At 37.2% G+C, this 17,155-nt stretch overlaps 1 protein-coding gene across 1 annotated transcript in view; it reads right to left on the reverse strand.

Annotated features, from left to right (window-relative positions):
- LOC115231588 (myosin-IIIb-like) overlaps nucleotides 1-17,155 on the reverse strand; it is a 107,948-nt gene that overhangs the window by 63,289 nt on the left and 27,504 nt on the right. The window contains exons 3-6 of the mRNA XM_029801579.2: nucleotides 10,014-10,144; nucleotides 4,372-4,474; nucleotides 1,930-2,032; nucleotides 182-338 (exon numbers count right to left, since the gene is read on the reverse strand). Coding sequence (XP_029657439.1) covers nucleotides 182-338; nucleotides 1,930-2,032; nucleotides 4,372-4,474; nucleotides 10,014-10,144 — 494 coding nt within the window. The remainder of the gene's footprint in view (nucleotides 1-181; nucleotides 339-1,929; nucleotides 2,033-4,371; nucleotides 4,475-10,013; nucleotides 10,145-17,155) is intronic.

Consider the following 17,155-nt stretch of genomic DNA (forward strand, 5'->3'; position numbering starts at 1 on the left):
CCAGATCTGACCAAACAATTAATCAATTGATTAGCTAATTGGTTATTAGATAGTTAACCAAGTGACAAATAAAAAATTAAAAAGTGAACTAGAACCAGTGTATGTCTTTATTATTGGCAGAATGACCCTTCCAAAATACAACAAAATAAAAGACTGTAAGTTCAATAAAAAGAATACTCACCTAAATGAGTCACAATTTTTGAGCAGTAATTTTTCTTTCTTTTCTTCTGATAAACCAGCAAAAATGTAATAAAATATATGAAAATTCAATTCTCCTTTGTTCTGGAAAACTACTCGAGATTTCTCAAGTAAATATTCAGAAATTTTTCCACCTTTAACTGAAAAACAAAGAAAAACAATTAATATTCCATTTTGTAAGGCAGTGAGCTGGCAGAAATGTTAGCAAGCCGGGCAAAGTGCTTAGCGGTATTTCGTCTGTCTTTATGCTCTGAGTTCAAATACCACCAAGGTCAACTTTGCCCTTCATCTTTTCAGGGTTGATAAATTAAGTACTAGTTGCGTACTGGGATCAATCTAATCAACTGGCCCCCTCCCCCAAAATTTTGGGCCTTGTGCCTAGAGTCATCACCATCATCATCACCATTTAGCGTCCGTTTTCCATGCTAGCATGGATTGGACGGTTCAACTGGGGTCTGTGAAGCCAGAAGCCTGCATCAGGCCCAGTCTGATCTGGCAGTGTTTCTATGGCTGGATGCCCTTCCTAACGCCAACCACTCCATGAGTGTAGTGGGTGCTTTTTACGTGCCACCGGCACGGGGGCCAGGCAAGGCTGGCAACGGACACGAACGGATGGTGCTTTTTAGAAAAGAAAATTCCAATTTGTAAATTCTATGGGAATTTCATATTTGTATCAGCATTAGTCTTTAGTCATCATTTTCTAAGACCTCTTTGCTTATTCATTCTTATTATCATAATTATCGCTTTCATCTTCTCCACCAACTAATACAATCACAATCTATATGTGGTCACTCAATCTGTTAGATGTAGCAGCTAAATATACCTCAAATTACATTTTCCCTGTTTTAGAAAAGGATACATTAGATCACATGGTTCTGGGTTCCCTATACACAGAGAAAAGGTGAGGTGGTCACAGCTGGAATGCCTTTGATCACAGCTGACACCCTTTGACCACAGCTGACATTGTTCTAGGGGAGATGACTCTTCTTCTACACCAGGAAAATGTGATGACTTTTCTTCACTTTTTCATTCGACCTTTTTCTTTTTTCCTTCTTTATCATCACCAAGTGAACCAGGACTCTATATTTACTTCTAGCAAAAAAGAGGCTGTGCACTTCCTCACAGTATGTCTGAAGAGCCATCAATATTGTCAAGTACAACATTTGATGAGAAACCATTGGTAAAATTCCGGCCAGTTATAAGCCGTAACCAAGACAACATAATGCTTGACAACATAAATATTGTTTTATATTGCTTTTATTTTTTAATCCTGGCTTTTCTGTTCAGTTGAATTAACCTTTGTGTTGTGGCTGACTTAGAAATCCCAGATGACAATGTAATCCTCGTTAAGGTAATCTCAGCCTGATGATTAGCCACATTGAGTAGAGTTCATTGCATAACATTTACAGAATGAGCTTCAGCGAGTTAAGAAACCTATGTAGCATACATTTTACCTGTTCCACTCGCTCAATTTGGATATTTAGTTGCTAACAGTGTGCCACATAGAAACTATCAGCTTATGTAATTTCTTTGCAACTCCGATATAGTAAAAAGCATGGAACGCTTGAGGCCAATAAATTGTCATTGTATCTTATTGTATACAATCCACATTTTATTCTCTAAAGCAGTTGCTAAATGCCTGAAGCTTACAAACTTCCTACACTCAGATCCCACCAAATCGGACGGACGGACGGATGGATGGATGGATGGAAAGTGCATCTTAAAACATACCTTGTCCATCAATAAATTTCAGTTGAATATATTTTCCAAAGCGGCTTGAATTGTCATTCATAAGGGTTTGGGCATTTCCAAAACTTTCAAGTAAAGGGTTCACCTACAAAGAAAACAATTAAAATAAAGATGAATGAACCATTTGAGCTAACATTTGATGTTTATTTAGCAGTTGTGCAATAGACCCAGTCTTTGGATCAGTTTCCTACCTCCACCTGACTCCTTTTGCATACAACTGGCCCAGAGTCACAACATCTGACTCAACAAAGCTCATGCTGTTGTGTGAGAGTTTTATCGTGTTGGGCCTGTAGTGACGCCATCTTGGAAATCTCCTGCATGCATGCACAGAGTTGGATTCTTCCGGGAAGCCTGCCGGAAGTTCCCTCATGCGCAGAAAACTAGCAGCAGCAAAATTTCCCTCGTTCGGCCTCTCGAATGCTGACAGCCAAACAGGACGGATGTGTTTTAGCAGCTCTCTCAAGCTGCACCTCGTGGCGTGTCCCCGCTATGCTTGAACGGACAGGATTTGGCTCACTCCACTCGACTACTGCGATGAGCTCCTCGGCTGTCGATCCACTCTGAAGAAGAATGTATATATTGCGAATCCAGAAATAAAATTCTTATGCTGTTGAAGTTAATCGGAAGTCTTGACTCTTTCCTTCGATTAATATTTTAATGTAAAGGATGCGAGCTGCACCCATCCAGCGTTACAGACCTCTCAACCTGTTACAGAACTCATGGAGGCAGTGAAAGATGACCAAGTCATTTGGTGATACACCATGCTTGTGTAGACCTCTCAAGCCAAGTGAGATCATAGTTGTGGCTGGTACCGGTGTCACGTCAATGGTACCTGTGCTGGTGGCACGTAAAAAGCACCCACTACACTCATGGAGTGGTTGGCATTAGGAAGGGCATCCAGCTGTAGAAACCTTGCCGAATCAGATTAGAACCTGGCACAACTCCCCGGCTTACCAGTTTACAGTCAAACCGTCCAACCCATGCCAGCATGGAAAACAGACATTAAATGATGATGATGATGATGATCAGTGGGTTGACAGTCAATGAAAGTCATTTGTGAGCTTAAGAAGCTCACTTTCCAACCACATAGTTTTGGGTTATCTTATATTGCACGTTCAGATGACCTCTACTCAACTCAAACTTTACTTTAATTTTTTTACACTTACCGAGTTCTTTTGAAAAAATATCAGGGTACATCTTTTTCAATTTTAATTTCATTTTTTCCAATGCTTTCTCTGACACGGACTGTGACGCATTCACCTTGTTACATAATGTATTCAGTGATAGATTCCAGGTCAAATCCTTCCATTAAATTTGTCCTGAACAGATTCACTGTATTCTTAGATCTCATTGGTTTTCAATATCTATGTATTGGGCTAGTCTACTTCATCATCTGGGGGCATCGACACAACAGGTTAAGTTCCAATACATGGCATCTTAGGCAACTATCTTCCACTTAGCCGTGAGTCAACTAATGCCATATGAGTGAATTTGGTAAATGGAAACTGTGAAAGTCTATCATGTGTGTGTGTGTGTGTGTGTGTGTGTGTGTGAGTGTGTGTGTGTGTGTGTGTGTGTCTGTGTGTGTGTGTGAGAGAGAGAGAGAAAGAGCGAGAGAGAGAGATTGTGTCTGTGTTTATTCCCTCACTCCCACTACCTGACAATCAGTGTTAATTTGTTTATGTTCCTGTGACTTAGCAGTTCAGCAAAAGGTAACTGATAGAATAAGTACCAGACTTAAAAATAAGTACTGGGGTTGATATGTTTGACTAAAACCCTTCAAAGCAGTGCATCAGCAGGGAGCTGGAGTCTAATGACAGGAACAAGGAAAGGCAAAAGGAAACAGCTTAATGTAGTTATTTTGTTTGTTTGTTTGTTTTTTCACTTATTTGAACATCTCTTCAGACAAATGCACATTTTCTCCAAAACTAAAAAAGGTGTATTTTCTATCATTTTTTCTTACAGCAGTGAAATTGTGACCATTCAAATGGAATAATAACAGCATCAGTTTTACCAGTTTCAGAGGGCATATGAAGATCATGGTAGAGTCACTGTTTCCACACCAAACCAATTAAAAAAAACCACATGCAATCATCATCATCATCATCATCATCGTCTAACGTCCGCTTTCCATGCTGGCATGGGTTGGACGATTTGACTGAAGACTGGCGAACCAGATGGCAGCACCAGACTCCAATCTGATCTGGCAAAGTTTCTACAGCTGGATGCCCTTCCTAATGCCAACCACTCTGAGAGTGTAGTGGGTGCTTTTACGTGCCACTGGCATGAGGGCCAGTCAGGCGATACTGGCAACGGCCACGCTCGAATGTTTTTGTCTTTGAATGTTTATGTATATATATGTGTGTACATACATATGTATATATATATATAAACATGGTAGGAAGAAATATTTAGTGAACTCACCTGAATGATCTGCTGCTCCAAATGGCTGCGACTGTTGCACAAAGTCATCAACTGTTTTATGATTAGTTTGGTGCTTTCGGTTTTGCCTGCACCACTTTCTCCGCTGCATAAAATGGAAATTAATATGATTAGAAGAATGAAGAAGAATGAAGAAGAATGAAGAAGAATGAAGAAGAATGAAGAAGAATGAAGAAGAATGAAGAAGAATGAAGAAGAATGAAGAAGAATGAAGAAGAATGAAGAAGAATGATAGTTTATCTTTAAGCAAAAACATTGCGTGAGTGTGTGTGCATGTATGTATATACCTATTTCTTTACTACCCACAACGGGCTAAACACAGAGAGGACAAACAAGGACAGACAAATGGATTAAGTTGATTATATCGACCCCAGTGCGTAACTGGTACTTATTTAATCAACCCTGAAAAGATGAAAGGCAAAGTGGAGCTCGGCGGAATTTGAACTCAGAACGTAGCAGCAGACGAAATACCGCTAACCATTTTGTCCCTGGCGTGCTAACGTTTCTGCCAGCTCGCCGCCTTCATGTATGTATATAGCCCCCACACACACAAACAAACAAACACATGTCATCATCATTATTTAGTGTCCGTAGTCCATGGTGGCATGGGTTGGATGGTTTGACCAGGGCTGGTAAGCTGAAGGGCTGCAATGGACTCCAGTCTGTTTTGGCAGGGTTTCTACAGTAGGATGCACTTCCTAATGCCAACCACTCCAAGAGTGTAATGGATGATTTTACATGCCACTGGCATGCCATACATGTGTATCAAGTGTATTTCAAAGGTTTTGCAAAATACACTTGATACACTTACAATATTTGAAGGAAAATTTTCTTAAAAGTAATTAACTTTTTACAAAAAAGTCTCAGAAAATCATAATGACACAAACATTTTAGAATTAAGTTTTTATATTGTGTGTAAGCACTTTTATTGCTGAAATGAATATATACATACACATAGTAACAATTGTACACACAGACAGACAAGCAGACAGGCAGACAGACAGACAGACACACACACACACACACACACACACACACCAAAATTTGGCTATACAAATGTGGGAGAAATATTTAATACACTTAATTGAGTTTATTTACTCATTCAAAAAATGATGACCCACTTTAATCATTATTCGTGGGTTTTTAGTTTTTTGGACAAAAGAAAAATTCAAAAACTCAAACATGTACAACAGTGAATCATCAGCTTTGACTGAATACACAAACACAAACACCATACATGAATGCCTGCCTGCGTGCTTACCTACATATCTATCTATCTCTATCTATCTATCTATCTATCTATCTATCTATCTATCTATCTATTTATCTATCTATTTATCTATCTATCGAAGGGAGTACAGTTTGTTGGCAACATTATCTTTCTCTTTCTATATATACTGTAATGTTTATATGCATCCACTACTGGTTGCACATCGTTGACTTTATGCACACTCCATCTTCCAACATTACAACTATTACATAATTTCAAGCACCTAGAAACAGCTGTTGGGCTTGAAATACCATGCTCCCTTGCCTTTGTTGTCTGTATTTTTGTACTCAATATAAATCTGATGTGTAAATATATAAATATTTACCTGCTTATACATGAATGTTCACCTGAATATTTTGGGTTTTTGTTTTCCTCTATATATATATCTCACTATATATATATCTACAGGTATATATTTATGTATATATCATATGTTAAGCCCAAGCAATTTTATTTGCTTAGTTGTATCATTATCGTATTATCCGCTCACCTGGATTCCTCTTATAACCACTCTTTAACACACGGACGTAGTCCTCAATAAACATATTGGAGTGTAAGTTCAAATTATTTGAGTACCACTACACGTTTTCTATACTGAGCATCTCAGGATCTCACCTGTTGACTATATATACATACATGCACACACACACACTATATATATATATATATATATATATATTTGTTGAAATGGAAAGATGAATTATCTTGTTACGGATTATTCAAAAGTTATTTTGAAGTTATTTTAATCAGAATTTGGAAAATTGTGGCCTTTGAAACATGTGTAGAATGTAATAAAAGGAATTCTGTACAATCTTCGTTCAACTCCATTTCTTCCATTCACTAATTATATATATATATATATATATATATATATATATATATATATATATTTCAGCAAAATTTAGATTCAGATGAATATGGTACTTAATTTAAAGGCACCAGAATTTGGTATGGTATTATCCATGTAAATCAGATGGGGTGATTATAATCAAAATAAGCAACAAGGATATCCAAGGTAGTGTAGTACAATCGTTTCATGCTACTTCATTTTATTAAACAATGTAAGTATTACATCAGTTTTAAAATGTAGAGCAATCTTCAGCCACATACAGAATTTTTTAATTAAATAGACAATGTACATTTATATACTTATTCCTTTTGCCAACATTACAAAGAGGGTAGATATATAGACAGAAAGGTTAATTTCATCATTAAGAACATGATAGTAGAAGGTTCTTCCTCATGGGCAGATTTCTTATCACTCAGATAAAAAATTCTACAAAGCCTCGTTGTAATAGGAGACTGCAGTGTCAAAATTCTTTTTATCTGGGGGCAGACACTCTTCCTACTCTCTTCTCTTGTCTTTGATTTCCTCTGAATTTTGATATCACAAAAGAAAATATAAATATTGCTAAAGACAAGAAAGTAATTGATGCTGCCAAAGAGAGAAGGCCAAAGAACGAAAGAATCAACAAGACAACTGACGGAGATGCTATCACTTATATGTATAACTGAAAAGATGCTTGAAGATATAAAGTAGATTAACTGCTATTATGCAAATCCTATGTGTTGTTAAAGACATGTGCTAATTATTCTTTAATTAAAACATGTTGAGATGTAAAAATGTCTCAACTTGCTAAAAGTGACACCTCACATATCTTGTTTTCTACAGTGTGTTGATGATGGAAAAGAATGTCTTGAATAATAACCTTGATTAAAATTCCCACTTGATAAGGATATGGTATAAATGCATTTATTTCACAGAAAAAAGCTAGATTTTAAAGTAGAGTAACAAGTTGCAGCCAAAAGCTTACTAACATTTGTCATAGAATCATTACGTGGCTCACAGCACCTTCACACAAATGCTTATTTACATGTAAATGATCACCGTAAATAATAACTATGGATAACCGTTCCCTTACACCTACTCTAATGTAAACAATAAACTTATTTGATGTCATGTACCTTCTCCTATTGTGTGACAACAGTAATATCACTTATCTGAAAGAACTTATCAGGTGTTTTCAAACCACATTTATGAATAAACATATCAAATGCAGAAATACACACAGCAAAGTGTGTCAGTTTTTGTATTGACAAGAAAATTTCACAAGACATGAAAAGTTGTCACATATCTTATCGAGATTGAAGCACCTTTGGCATTTGTTGATGCACTCAAAATTATTATGTAGCAGAAAGATGGTAGTAATTTTTATTTGGAAGATCTCGGCAAAAGTGGCATTAAAATTTGATATTAAAAATTATACAAATAATTTGATTTATCACCACGACAAAGGGCCAAATGTTTCACTCTCTCACTTCAGTGTTAAAACGAGGTATTACAATATATTCAAATGACTATACCTCGTTAATGGTTTACTCTCTACATACAAACAAGAAATTAGAATGAAGTATATCTCAATTTTTATGCAATGCTTGCACATTCTATTATAGATTATCAGATAAGTCTATATTACCTGAGATTATCTATGCAATTAATAGGCAAAAATTCTCTGTAGAGGTGTTTAAAATCTAAAGAAAATCAGCAGGGGAGATAAATCCAATAAGATCAAGTGATTGAAATTTAAAGACCAGATCTGCTCCAGTCTGCATTGTCTATATTTTCCAAACATTTCAATAAATCAATCTTATTGAAATTATCTTTCTTGCTTTTGTATTTAGATATAGAAATATTTTAGCCATGTGATAAACAATGGTTAGTCTAAATAGTAAACAACACCTTTTAAGCTTTTTACTCAAAATCTTTTAGGTGGATTGGTAAGTTGTTCTACCTTAAATGAAACTTTTTTTAATTGAGGTTGAAAACTGGACCACATAATCCATTAACCCATCAGCATTTAAACTGGCCATAACCAGCCCCAAATTTCCTACCTGTTTTATGTTCAAACTGGCCAGATATGGCCTCTTATACTTATCCTAATAATATAATATAATGAAATTATTGTATACAGTGCTCAGGTGCACCACAACTTGTCAGAAAGTGTGTATAGAGTATATGCAGTAATGTACAAATGTCTGGAAAGCGAACAATGCATGAGTCAGATACGTGCTTGTGTGTGTATGGAGGAGAGAAATGTCATTCTAAAAATAAACAATCACACCATTCAGTTCTTGAAGCTTCAAAATAATACAAAATAATCCTTTCTACTATAGACACAGGGCCTGAAATTAGAGGGCAGGAGGCTAATTGGTTACATCGACCCCAGTGTTTCACTGGTACTTAATTTATCGACCCCAAAAGGATGAAAGGCAAAGTTGACCTCAGCAGAATTTGAACTCAGAATGTAATGGTAGATGAAATACTGCCCAGCATACTAACCATTCTTATTTCTTTATTGCCCTTAAGGGGCTAAACATAGAAGGGACAAACAAGGACATTAAGTCGATTACATCGATCCCAGTGCGTAACTGGTACTTAATTTATCAACCCCAAAAAGATGAAAGGCAAAGTCGACCTCGGCAGAATTTGAACTCAGAACGTAACAGCAGACGAAATACCACTAAGCATTTCACCCGGCGTGCTAACGTTTCTGCCAGCTCACCACCTTAAATTAATATAAGCATACTAACGATTCTGCCAGCTCACCATCTTTGATTAATACAAAATAATGTGAATAAATAAGCATTGCATTTTACAAAATAATCTAAGTGCTAAAGGGTTAGAGGATAATTTATCATGAGGCATATTAGCAATGGTTCTGAGACCCTCTTCAGTCACGACACTGACCGTGGGATTGCACCTAGAAAGTTACTCTCCAAAGCACAAGTCTAGGCAAGGTTGTTTATGGAAGACCAGCAGTCACCCATGCATACCAACCTCTCCTCTCCATGACACCAATGTTATCCAAGGGAAAGGCAAAGGGGCCGATACAGCTTGGCACCAGTAATGTCGCAACTCATTTCTACAGCTGAGTGAACTGGAGCAACATAAAATAAAGTGTCTAGCTCAAGAACACCACACACAGCTCAGTCCGGGATTTGAGCTCACAACCTCACAGTCGTAAGCTCGACGCTCTAACTATTGAGCCATGTGCCTTCACTAGTAATGGTTACATGATAGATTACTGACACTCTGCTTTCAACAGTCAACTCCACCTAGTTGTAGGCAATTACCATGGATGGTCCAACTCCAAACTGTAAGCAGATGCAGCTCCTTTATAAAAACACTGACTCATTGTTATTGAAATGTTGAGGCTAAGTTACCTGAGGTAAAGTGATGACCTACCCAGTCAGATTAGAATTAACAGTAAATTTATGGATTCGGTTAATATGAATGTATGATTATGTCTACAGAAACCACATGAAAGATAATTAATCTTAAATATACACCTACCTTATAAGGATGCATTGCTTGTCAGATGAGCATAAGTTGTTCGCAACCATATTCTGGTAGGCAGTATCAGCTATTGCAAAGATATGTGGAGGATTTTCTGACTTTTTGGCAAAGCAATATTTCTTGACAAACTTAAAATAAAATGAAACAAAACATTAAATTTGTAGAAACATTAAAAGAAATAAGACAAAGTTTTCAATCATTTAATCCCATCATCATCATCATCATCATCATCATCGTTTAACGTCCGCTTTCCATGCTGGCATGGATTGGACGATTTGACTGAGGCCTGGCGAACCAGATGGCTGCACCAGGTTTCAATCTTGATCTGGCAGAGTTTCTATAGCTGGATGCCCTTCCTAACACCAACCACTCTGGCGCAGGAGTGGCTGTGTGGTAAGTAGCTTGCTAACCAACCACATGGTTCCGGGTTCAGTCCCACTGCGTGGCATCTTGGGCAAGTGTCTTCTGCTATAGCCCCGGGCCGACCAATGCCTTGTGAGTGGATTTGGTAGACGGAAACTGAAAGAAGCCTGTCGTATATATGTATATGTATATAAGTGTGTGTGTATATGTTTGTGTGTCTGTGTTTGTTCCCCTAGCATTGCTTGACAACCGATGCTGGTGTGTTTACGTCCCCGTCACTTAGCAGTTCGGCAAAAGAGACCGATAGAATAAGTACTGGGCTTACAAAGAATAAGTCCTGGGGTCGATTTGCTCGATTAAAGGCGGTGCTCCAGCATGGCCGCAGTCAAATGACTGAAAGAAGTAAGAGAGTAAGAGTGTAGTGGGTGCTTTTACGTGCCACCAGCACGAGGGCCAGTTAGGTGGTACTGGCAACGGCCACGCTCAAATGGTGCTTTTTATGTGCCACCTGCACAGGAGCCAGTCCAGCCGCCCTGGCAACAACCTCGCTCGCATGTTTTTTCACGTGCCTCCAACACAAGTGCCAGTAAGGTGACGCAGGTAACGATCACGCTTGAATGGTGCTTTTTACGTGCCAATATAATTTAAAGTAAACCAAACATCGAATAATTTTTTGAACTCATTTAAAAAAATAGTCTTTTAAATTACAAACAAGAAAAAAATGGCAATTATTTATTTGAGTTTCTTTCAGAGATTCCCTCAAATTACAAAAGCAAAGTTCTTTAACTACCAAAATATACTCTCTCCTATCTTTATGAATTCTTTTTATAATGTTATACAGGTGTACAGTGGTCCTCTTTAATTAATCAGTTTACATATCAAGCATGAGCAACCTTTTGCAAGAGGTAGGCTGTATAAGACACAACCCATCACTAGGTGGGCCGCACTACTAAAAAATTCAAGGTAATTTTCCTTAGCATCCCTGGGATTTTTAAAAGGTCCCATGAGCCAAAGTTTGCACGTGACTGCTCTGTATATTCATTTATGTAACAATGTTGTCAGTGTAATTATTGATCTCTTAGATTATTGGCAGAAATAGTAGAATACCAAACTAGATTCCTTACAATGTTTACATTCTTCTATGATCTGAGTTCAATTCCCACCTCAGTTCATTTTATCTTCCAAGAGTGCAGCCAGAAAAACACTTGACAGCAATAAGCTCATTCTTTTTATTATATCTATAAACATATATATATATATATATATACACACACATATATTTGTGAGTCTACATGCGTGCATGCATGTGTGACACAGAGCCCCAATTGAAACGTTAAATCCTCCTTCTTTCTTTCCTTTCCTGAGCGTCCAATAACACTATACTTGTTCTACGTCCTCGCGTTGTTGTGTTTTCTCTTTGTGTTTTCATGTTTGGATTAACTATATATATATATATATAGGGCACTGATATTTGACCGTAGCCAGTACCGCATCGACTGGCCTCCGTGCTGTGGGCACGTAACAAACACCATCCGATCGTGGCCGTTCGCCAGCCTCGTCTGGCACCTGTGTCAGTGGCACATAAGAAAACACCATCCGAGCGTGGCCGTCTGCCAGCCTCGTCTGGCACCTGTGTCGGTGGCACATAAAAAACACCATCCGAGCGTGGCCGTCTGCCAGCCTCGTCTGGCACCTGTGTCAGTGGCACATAAAAAACACCATCCGAGCGTGGCCGTCTGCCAGCCTCGTCTGGCACCTGTGTCGGTGGCACATAAAAAACACCATCCGAGCGTGGCCGTCTGCCAGCCTCGTCTGGCACCTGTGTCGGTGGCACATAAAATCACCCACTACACTCTCGGAGTGGTTGGCGTTAGGAAGGGCATCCAAGTGTAGAAACACTGCCAGATCTGACTGGCCTGGTGCAGCCTTCAGGCTTGCCAGACCCCAGTTGAACCGTCCAACCCATGCTAGCATGGAAAGCGGATGCTAAATGATGATGATGATGATGATGATACATAATACACACAAACAAAGAGTTGACTGAAATGTTCATAGGCTGACCAAGAAGCTCTCATGGCATGAGAAGAAATGATGTTTATTTTTCAACATAGTCCCCACCCACCCCCTTGCAGTTCCCACACTTTTCCCTTTGGTGTTGGAGTATTTGGATCTCATTGGTGAAGAAGCTATCATCCTGTTGGTCAAAAAAAGTCATCAACAGCAAATATGATGTCATCACTACTGCAATACTAGTTATCACCCAAGTGTTTTTTACATGTTGGGGAACCGATGAAAGTCAGATGGAGTCAAATCAGGAGAATAGGAAAGCTGATCAACCAATTCAAAGCCACAGTCTTGCACAGAAATCATTGAAACCAAGGATTTATGTCCTGGAGCATTGTCCTGAAGAAAGAAGACCCCTTTTGTCAGTTTTCCTGAGTGTTTGGTTTTGATAGCCTGTCACAACAACCTCAGCAAGTTGGCACAGTACTCTCCAATAAACTCAATGCCTTTTGCATCCCAAACAACTGAAGATAAAATGATAAAAGATAAAATGACCATGGCCTTCTTTGAAGCTGGCAAGCAGAGTGTTTCCACTGTGTAGACTGTTTCTTTGTCTCTGGCCCAAAGTGATGAAGCCAACACAAATCCTGGCTCAGGAAACATTCAAGGAAACCAGCTGGATCTGCCTGAAACAATGTCAGATTTTCCTGTGATGTGATCAGCCTGGTGCACTTTTGATCAGATGTCAGAAGACGTGGCTCCCACAAAGCAGAAACTTTCATCATGGCAAGTTCATTGTGCAGAATATTCTCAATTCACTCACAAGATATGCTAATAGCATTGGTTATTTGATTTATAGTCAGTCACTTGTCATCCATCATCATGTGGTGAACACAACCAATGTTTTCGTCAGTGGTGGCAGTTGTAGATTGCCCAGACCTTGGGCCATCTTCAAGACTCTCTCTTTCTCTGCTAAATTCAGCTGCCTACTTTTACACTGTTGATAAATCTGGAGTGTCATCCCTTCATGTAGGAACTATGTCAGCATAAATGTCATTGGGAGGGTGGGGGTTAGATCCTTTTTCTGCAGGTACTTGATAGCACCACAATGCCAGATTTTGTCAATTTTCAAGAGAAGTTGCTATTAGTTACTTTTGAAGTCTTCTTTGAACAGTCAGATGTCAGTTTACCTGGAATGAAACAATACAATCATTAGTGAGAAGAGTTAAAATTCTTTTCTACTCTAGGCACAAGGCCTGAAATTTTGTGGGAGGGAGCCAATCGATTAGATTGACCCCAGTATGCAACAGGTACTTAATTTACAAACCCCGAAAGATAAAAGGCAAAGTCAACCTTGGCAGGATTTGGAGAAGAGCTAAAATTAATGGATGCAAGATTTCACAGCTCTAGCATCAATCCTTCACAGTCAAATTATGAACTCTTTGGTCCACCCTTGTATATATACATATACATGTATATATAGTGTTTTACATATACATGTATATATATACATATACATGTATATATAGAGTTTTATTGAAGGTGAAAAGACTTCACAAACTGTAATTCAAAGTTTCACATAATCAATCATTTGACAACCATGAATATTCAGAACAATATTATAAGTATTTATAAGTATTAATAAGTAATGAAGTAATTATTTTTTATTACATTTAAACATTTAAAGTTGATTGGACAGAGCATTATAACAGGAAGTCAAACAAATGACTATAATGGGAAAATACGAGCATTAAAAGCAAGTGAAAAAGAATTGAAAACTGGGTAATATAATTTGCCTATACTTGAGGAATTTGCCTATATGTAAGAAATACAGCAAATGAAAAAGGCCCTTTTAGAAATTAGAAGTTAAAGAAAAATGTTTTTAGTGATAAATATTAAAATCAAAATTAAAAGTTATAAAAGTTGAATGAGTATCACAAACAATTATATGAAAAAAAGAATGCAAAGGTAAAAATACATGAGTTAACTGCAAGGGCGGGAGATTTGCACTCAAAGAAGAAACAAGAAGAGAAATGCATAGAAGCTAAGAAGAAAGTGAGGGGGAAGAAGGAAGAGGAGGGAAAGTATAAGAATAAAGACAATGAAAAATGAGAGTAGATGGGAACTAGGTTAAAAGATAGCGTGAATAAAAACTGAATGACATATATTTAATGAAGGTAACTACAAACACATTGGAGAAAGTGATAAGAAAGCATACAATAAGAAAAGAAATGAGGTAGAAATAGAGTTAAATGTATGAAAGAGGTTAAGATCAAAACTATGGACACACAGACAACAGAAATAAAATGGATGAAAATCAACTTCGGAATATACCAAATGCAGATTAAAAAATATATATGTAGATGCATAAGGATATGTTATGAAGAAAAAAATCTAATCAGTTCAAGGTGTGAGTAAACATTTTGGAAAAAGAGTGATTATATATATATATATATATATATATATATGAACATATATATATATATATATATATATATAGTTAATTCAAAAATGAAAACACAACAACATGAGGACGTGGAACAAGTATAGAGTTATTGGACACTCAGGAAAGGAAAGAAAGAAGGAGGATTTAACATTTCGAGTGGAGCTCTTCGTCAGAAACATAGGAAAAGGAAAGATCCAAGGAAGGGAAGACGGAGGAAAAAATCGCCAACGGTACACACGCGGTCACATTTTGTATATATATATATATATATACACACATAAATGTATAAATCTCATGGTCCTTTAGTTACACTTTAACTTTTACCAATTGAATTTTTGAATTTTGGTTGACAATTGAATTTTCCCTTTTTGGTTTTATATTGTGTATAGCTGCCTGTATTATTTTATAATTTTCACATTAGCAGTTTGCTGAATCAACCATAAATTCATCTGGTAAATATATATATCTGCTGACAATCAGGATTTAGCCAAACCATCAGGCGATGGAGTAGTCACTTTTAATGAGCTTGTAATTTTCAAGCAAAGCTAGTCTAGCGTATTGATCTAGCTTCACAGTGGGGCAGTTACCTTCCCTGTCATAATATGAAAATGTGCTTTCTTGTGGCTCTAATGGTTTTTAACTCTTATTTCTAGCAATATAGATGTTACCTGGCACCCTTAGTCACAATTAGTGACAATTGAATTATATTTATAAATACGTATGTTTATATACATGTGTATATATATATATATATATATATATATATATATATATATATATATATATACATATATATATATATACATATATATATATACACATATATATATATATATATATATATACATATATATATATATACATATATTTATATACATATATATATATATATATACACACACACACATATATATCGGAGTGGTTGGCGTTAGGAAGGGCATCCAGCCGTAGAAACACTGCCAGATTTGACTGGGCCTGATGAAGCCTTCTGGCTTCACAGACCCCAGTAGAACCATCCAACCCATGCTAGCATGGAAAACGGACGCTAAACGATGATGATGATGATGATGATATATATATATATATATATATATGTGTGTGTGTGTGTGTGTGTGTGTGTGTGTGTGTGTGTGTGTGTATATATATATATATGAGGGTGTTCTAAAGATGCAAATATTAAAAAAAGGCCAAACATTTTCAGTCAGTACCCATGAAACTTTTCAGAGCTTCTGAGACTGTGGGAAGGAGGGAGGAAAATATTTTCAAACCAAAGACCTAGCCTAAATGCTTACAACAGAGTGGGTTCCATTAAATGTAACTAAGATGCCAAGTGGTGGTGTTAAACCATCCAAGAAGGCCAGAAAATCAGTGGTACTTCAACTCAGAAAACAAAGACCAAAAACAAATATATAAAGCAATGGTCCCCAACCTTTCTTGCGCCATAGACTGGTTTCATGTTAGACAATTTTCCCATGGACTGGAGGATTATACACATAACAAAATACAATAAAGTGTGTAATATTTTATTTAATTATTGGTTTTAAATTTTGGCCCAAAGCCAGCAATTTTGGGTGTGTAGATAAATTGATTACATCAACCCCGATGCTCAACAGATACTTATTTCATCCCCGGATGGGATGAATAACAAAGTCAACCTCAATGGAATTTGAACTTAGAACATAAAGACAGACAAAATGCTTCTTTTTTTTTTTTTTACTGATGTGTTAATCATTCAGACAACTCACCACCTCCATTTATGATTTAATAATTACATATATAATACACACATATTACATATATAATGCAAAAATACCCTACAGATTGCAATAGTCAATAAAATAGAAATAATATTAAAAAATCTATTTTTTTCTTTGAAGCCTGGTAACAAATGATTCAAACCCTCATACAGATCTGGTGGGGGGTCACCTGTATTAAGGCATCCTATCTGATATGGGTAGACTAATTTAGACTGGTAGTTTATTTAATAAACCCAAGAGGATCAAAGGCAAAGTTGGTCTCGGTAGGATTTGAACACCAAACACAAACACGAATATATATGCTGATAACTATTTCATTTAATGTCTTAATGACTGTAAATTTACACTAAAACATTTAGTTTGATGCACCATTTATTGGAGGCACATGGCCTACTCATTAGCGCAGCGGACTTGTGGTCGAGGGATCGCGGGTTTGAATCTCAGACTAGGCGATGTGTGTGTTTATGAGCGAAACACCTAAGTTCCACTCGGCTTTCGCCACAACCTTCTGTCACTCTTTCTTCCTGCATCTTGCAGCTCACCTGTGACAGACAGGCGTCCCGTCCAGA

This window comes from Octopus sinensis, linkage group LG2 (assembly GCF_006345805.1).
Source record: "Octopus sinensis linkage group LG2, ASM634580v1, whole genome shotgun sequence".
Classification (NCBI taxonomy): Eukaryota; Metazoa; Mollusca; class Cephalopoda; order Octopoda; family Octopodidae; genus Octopus; species Octopus sinensis.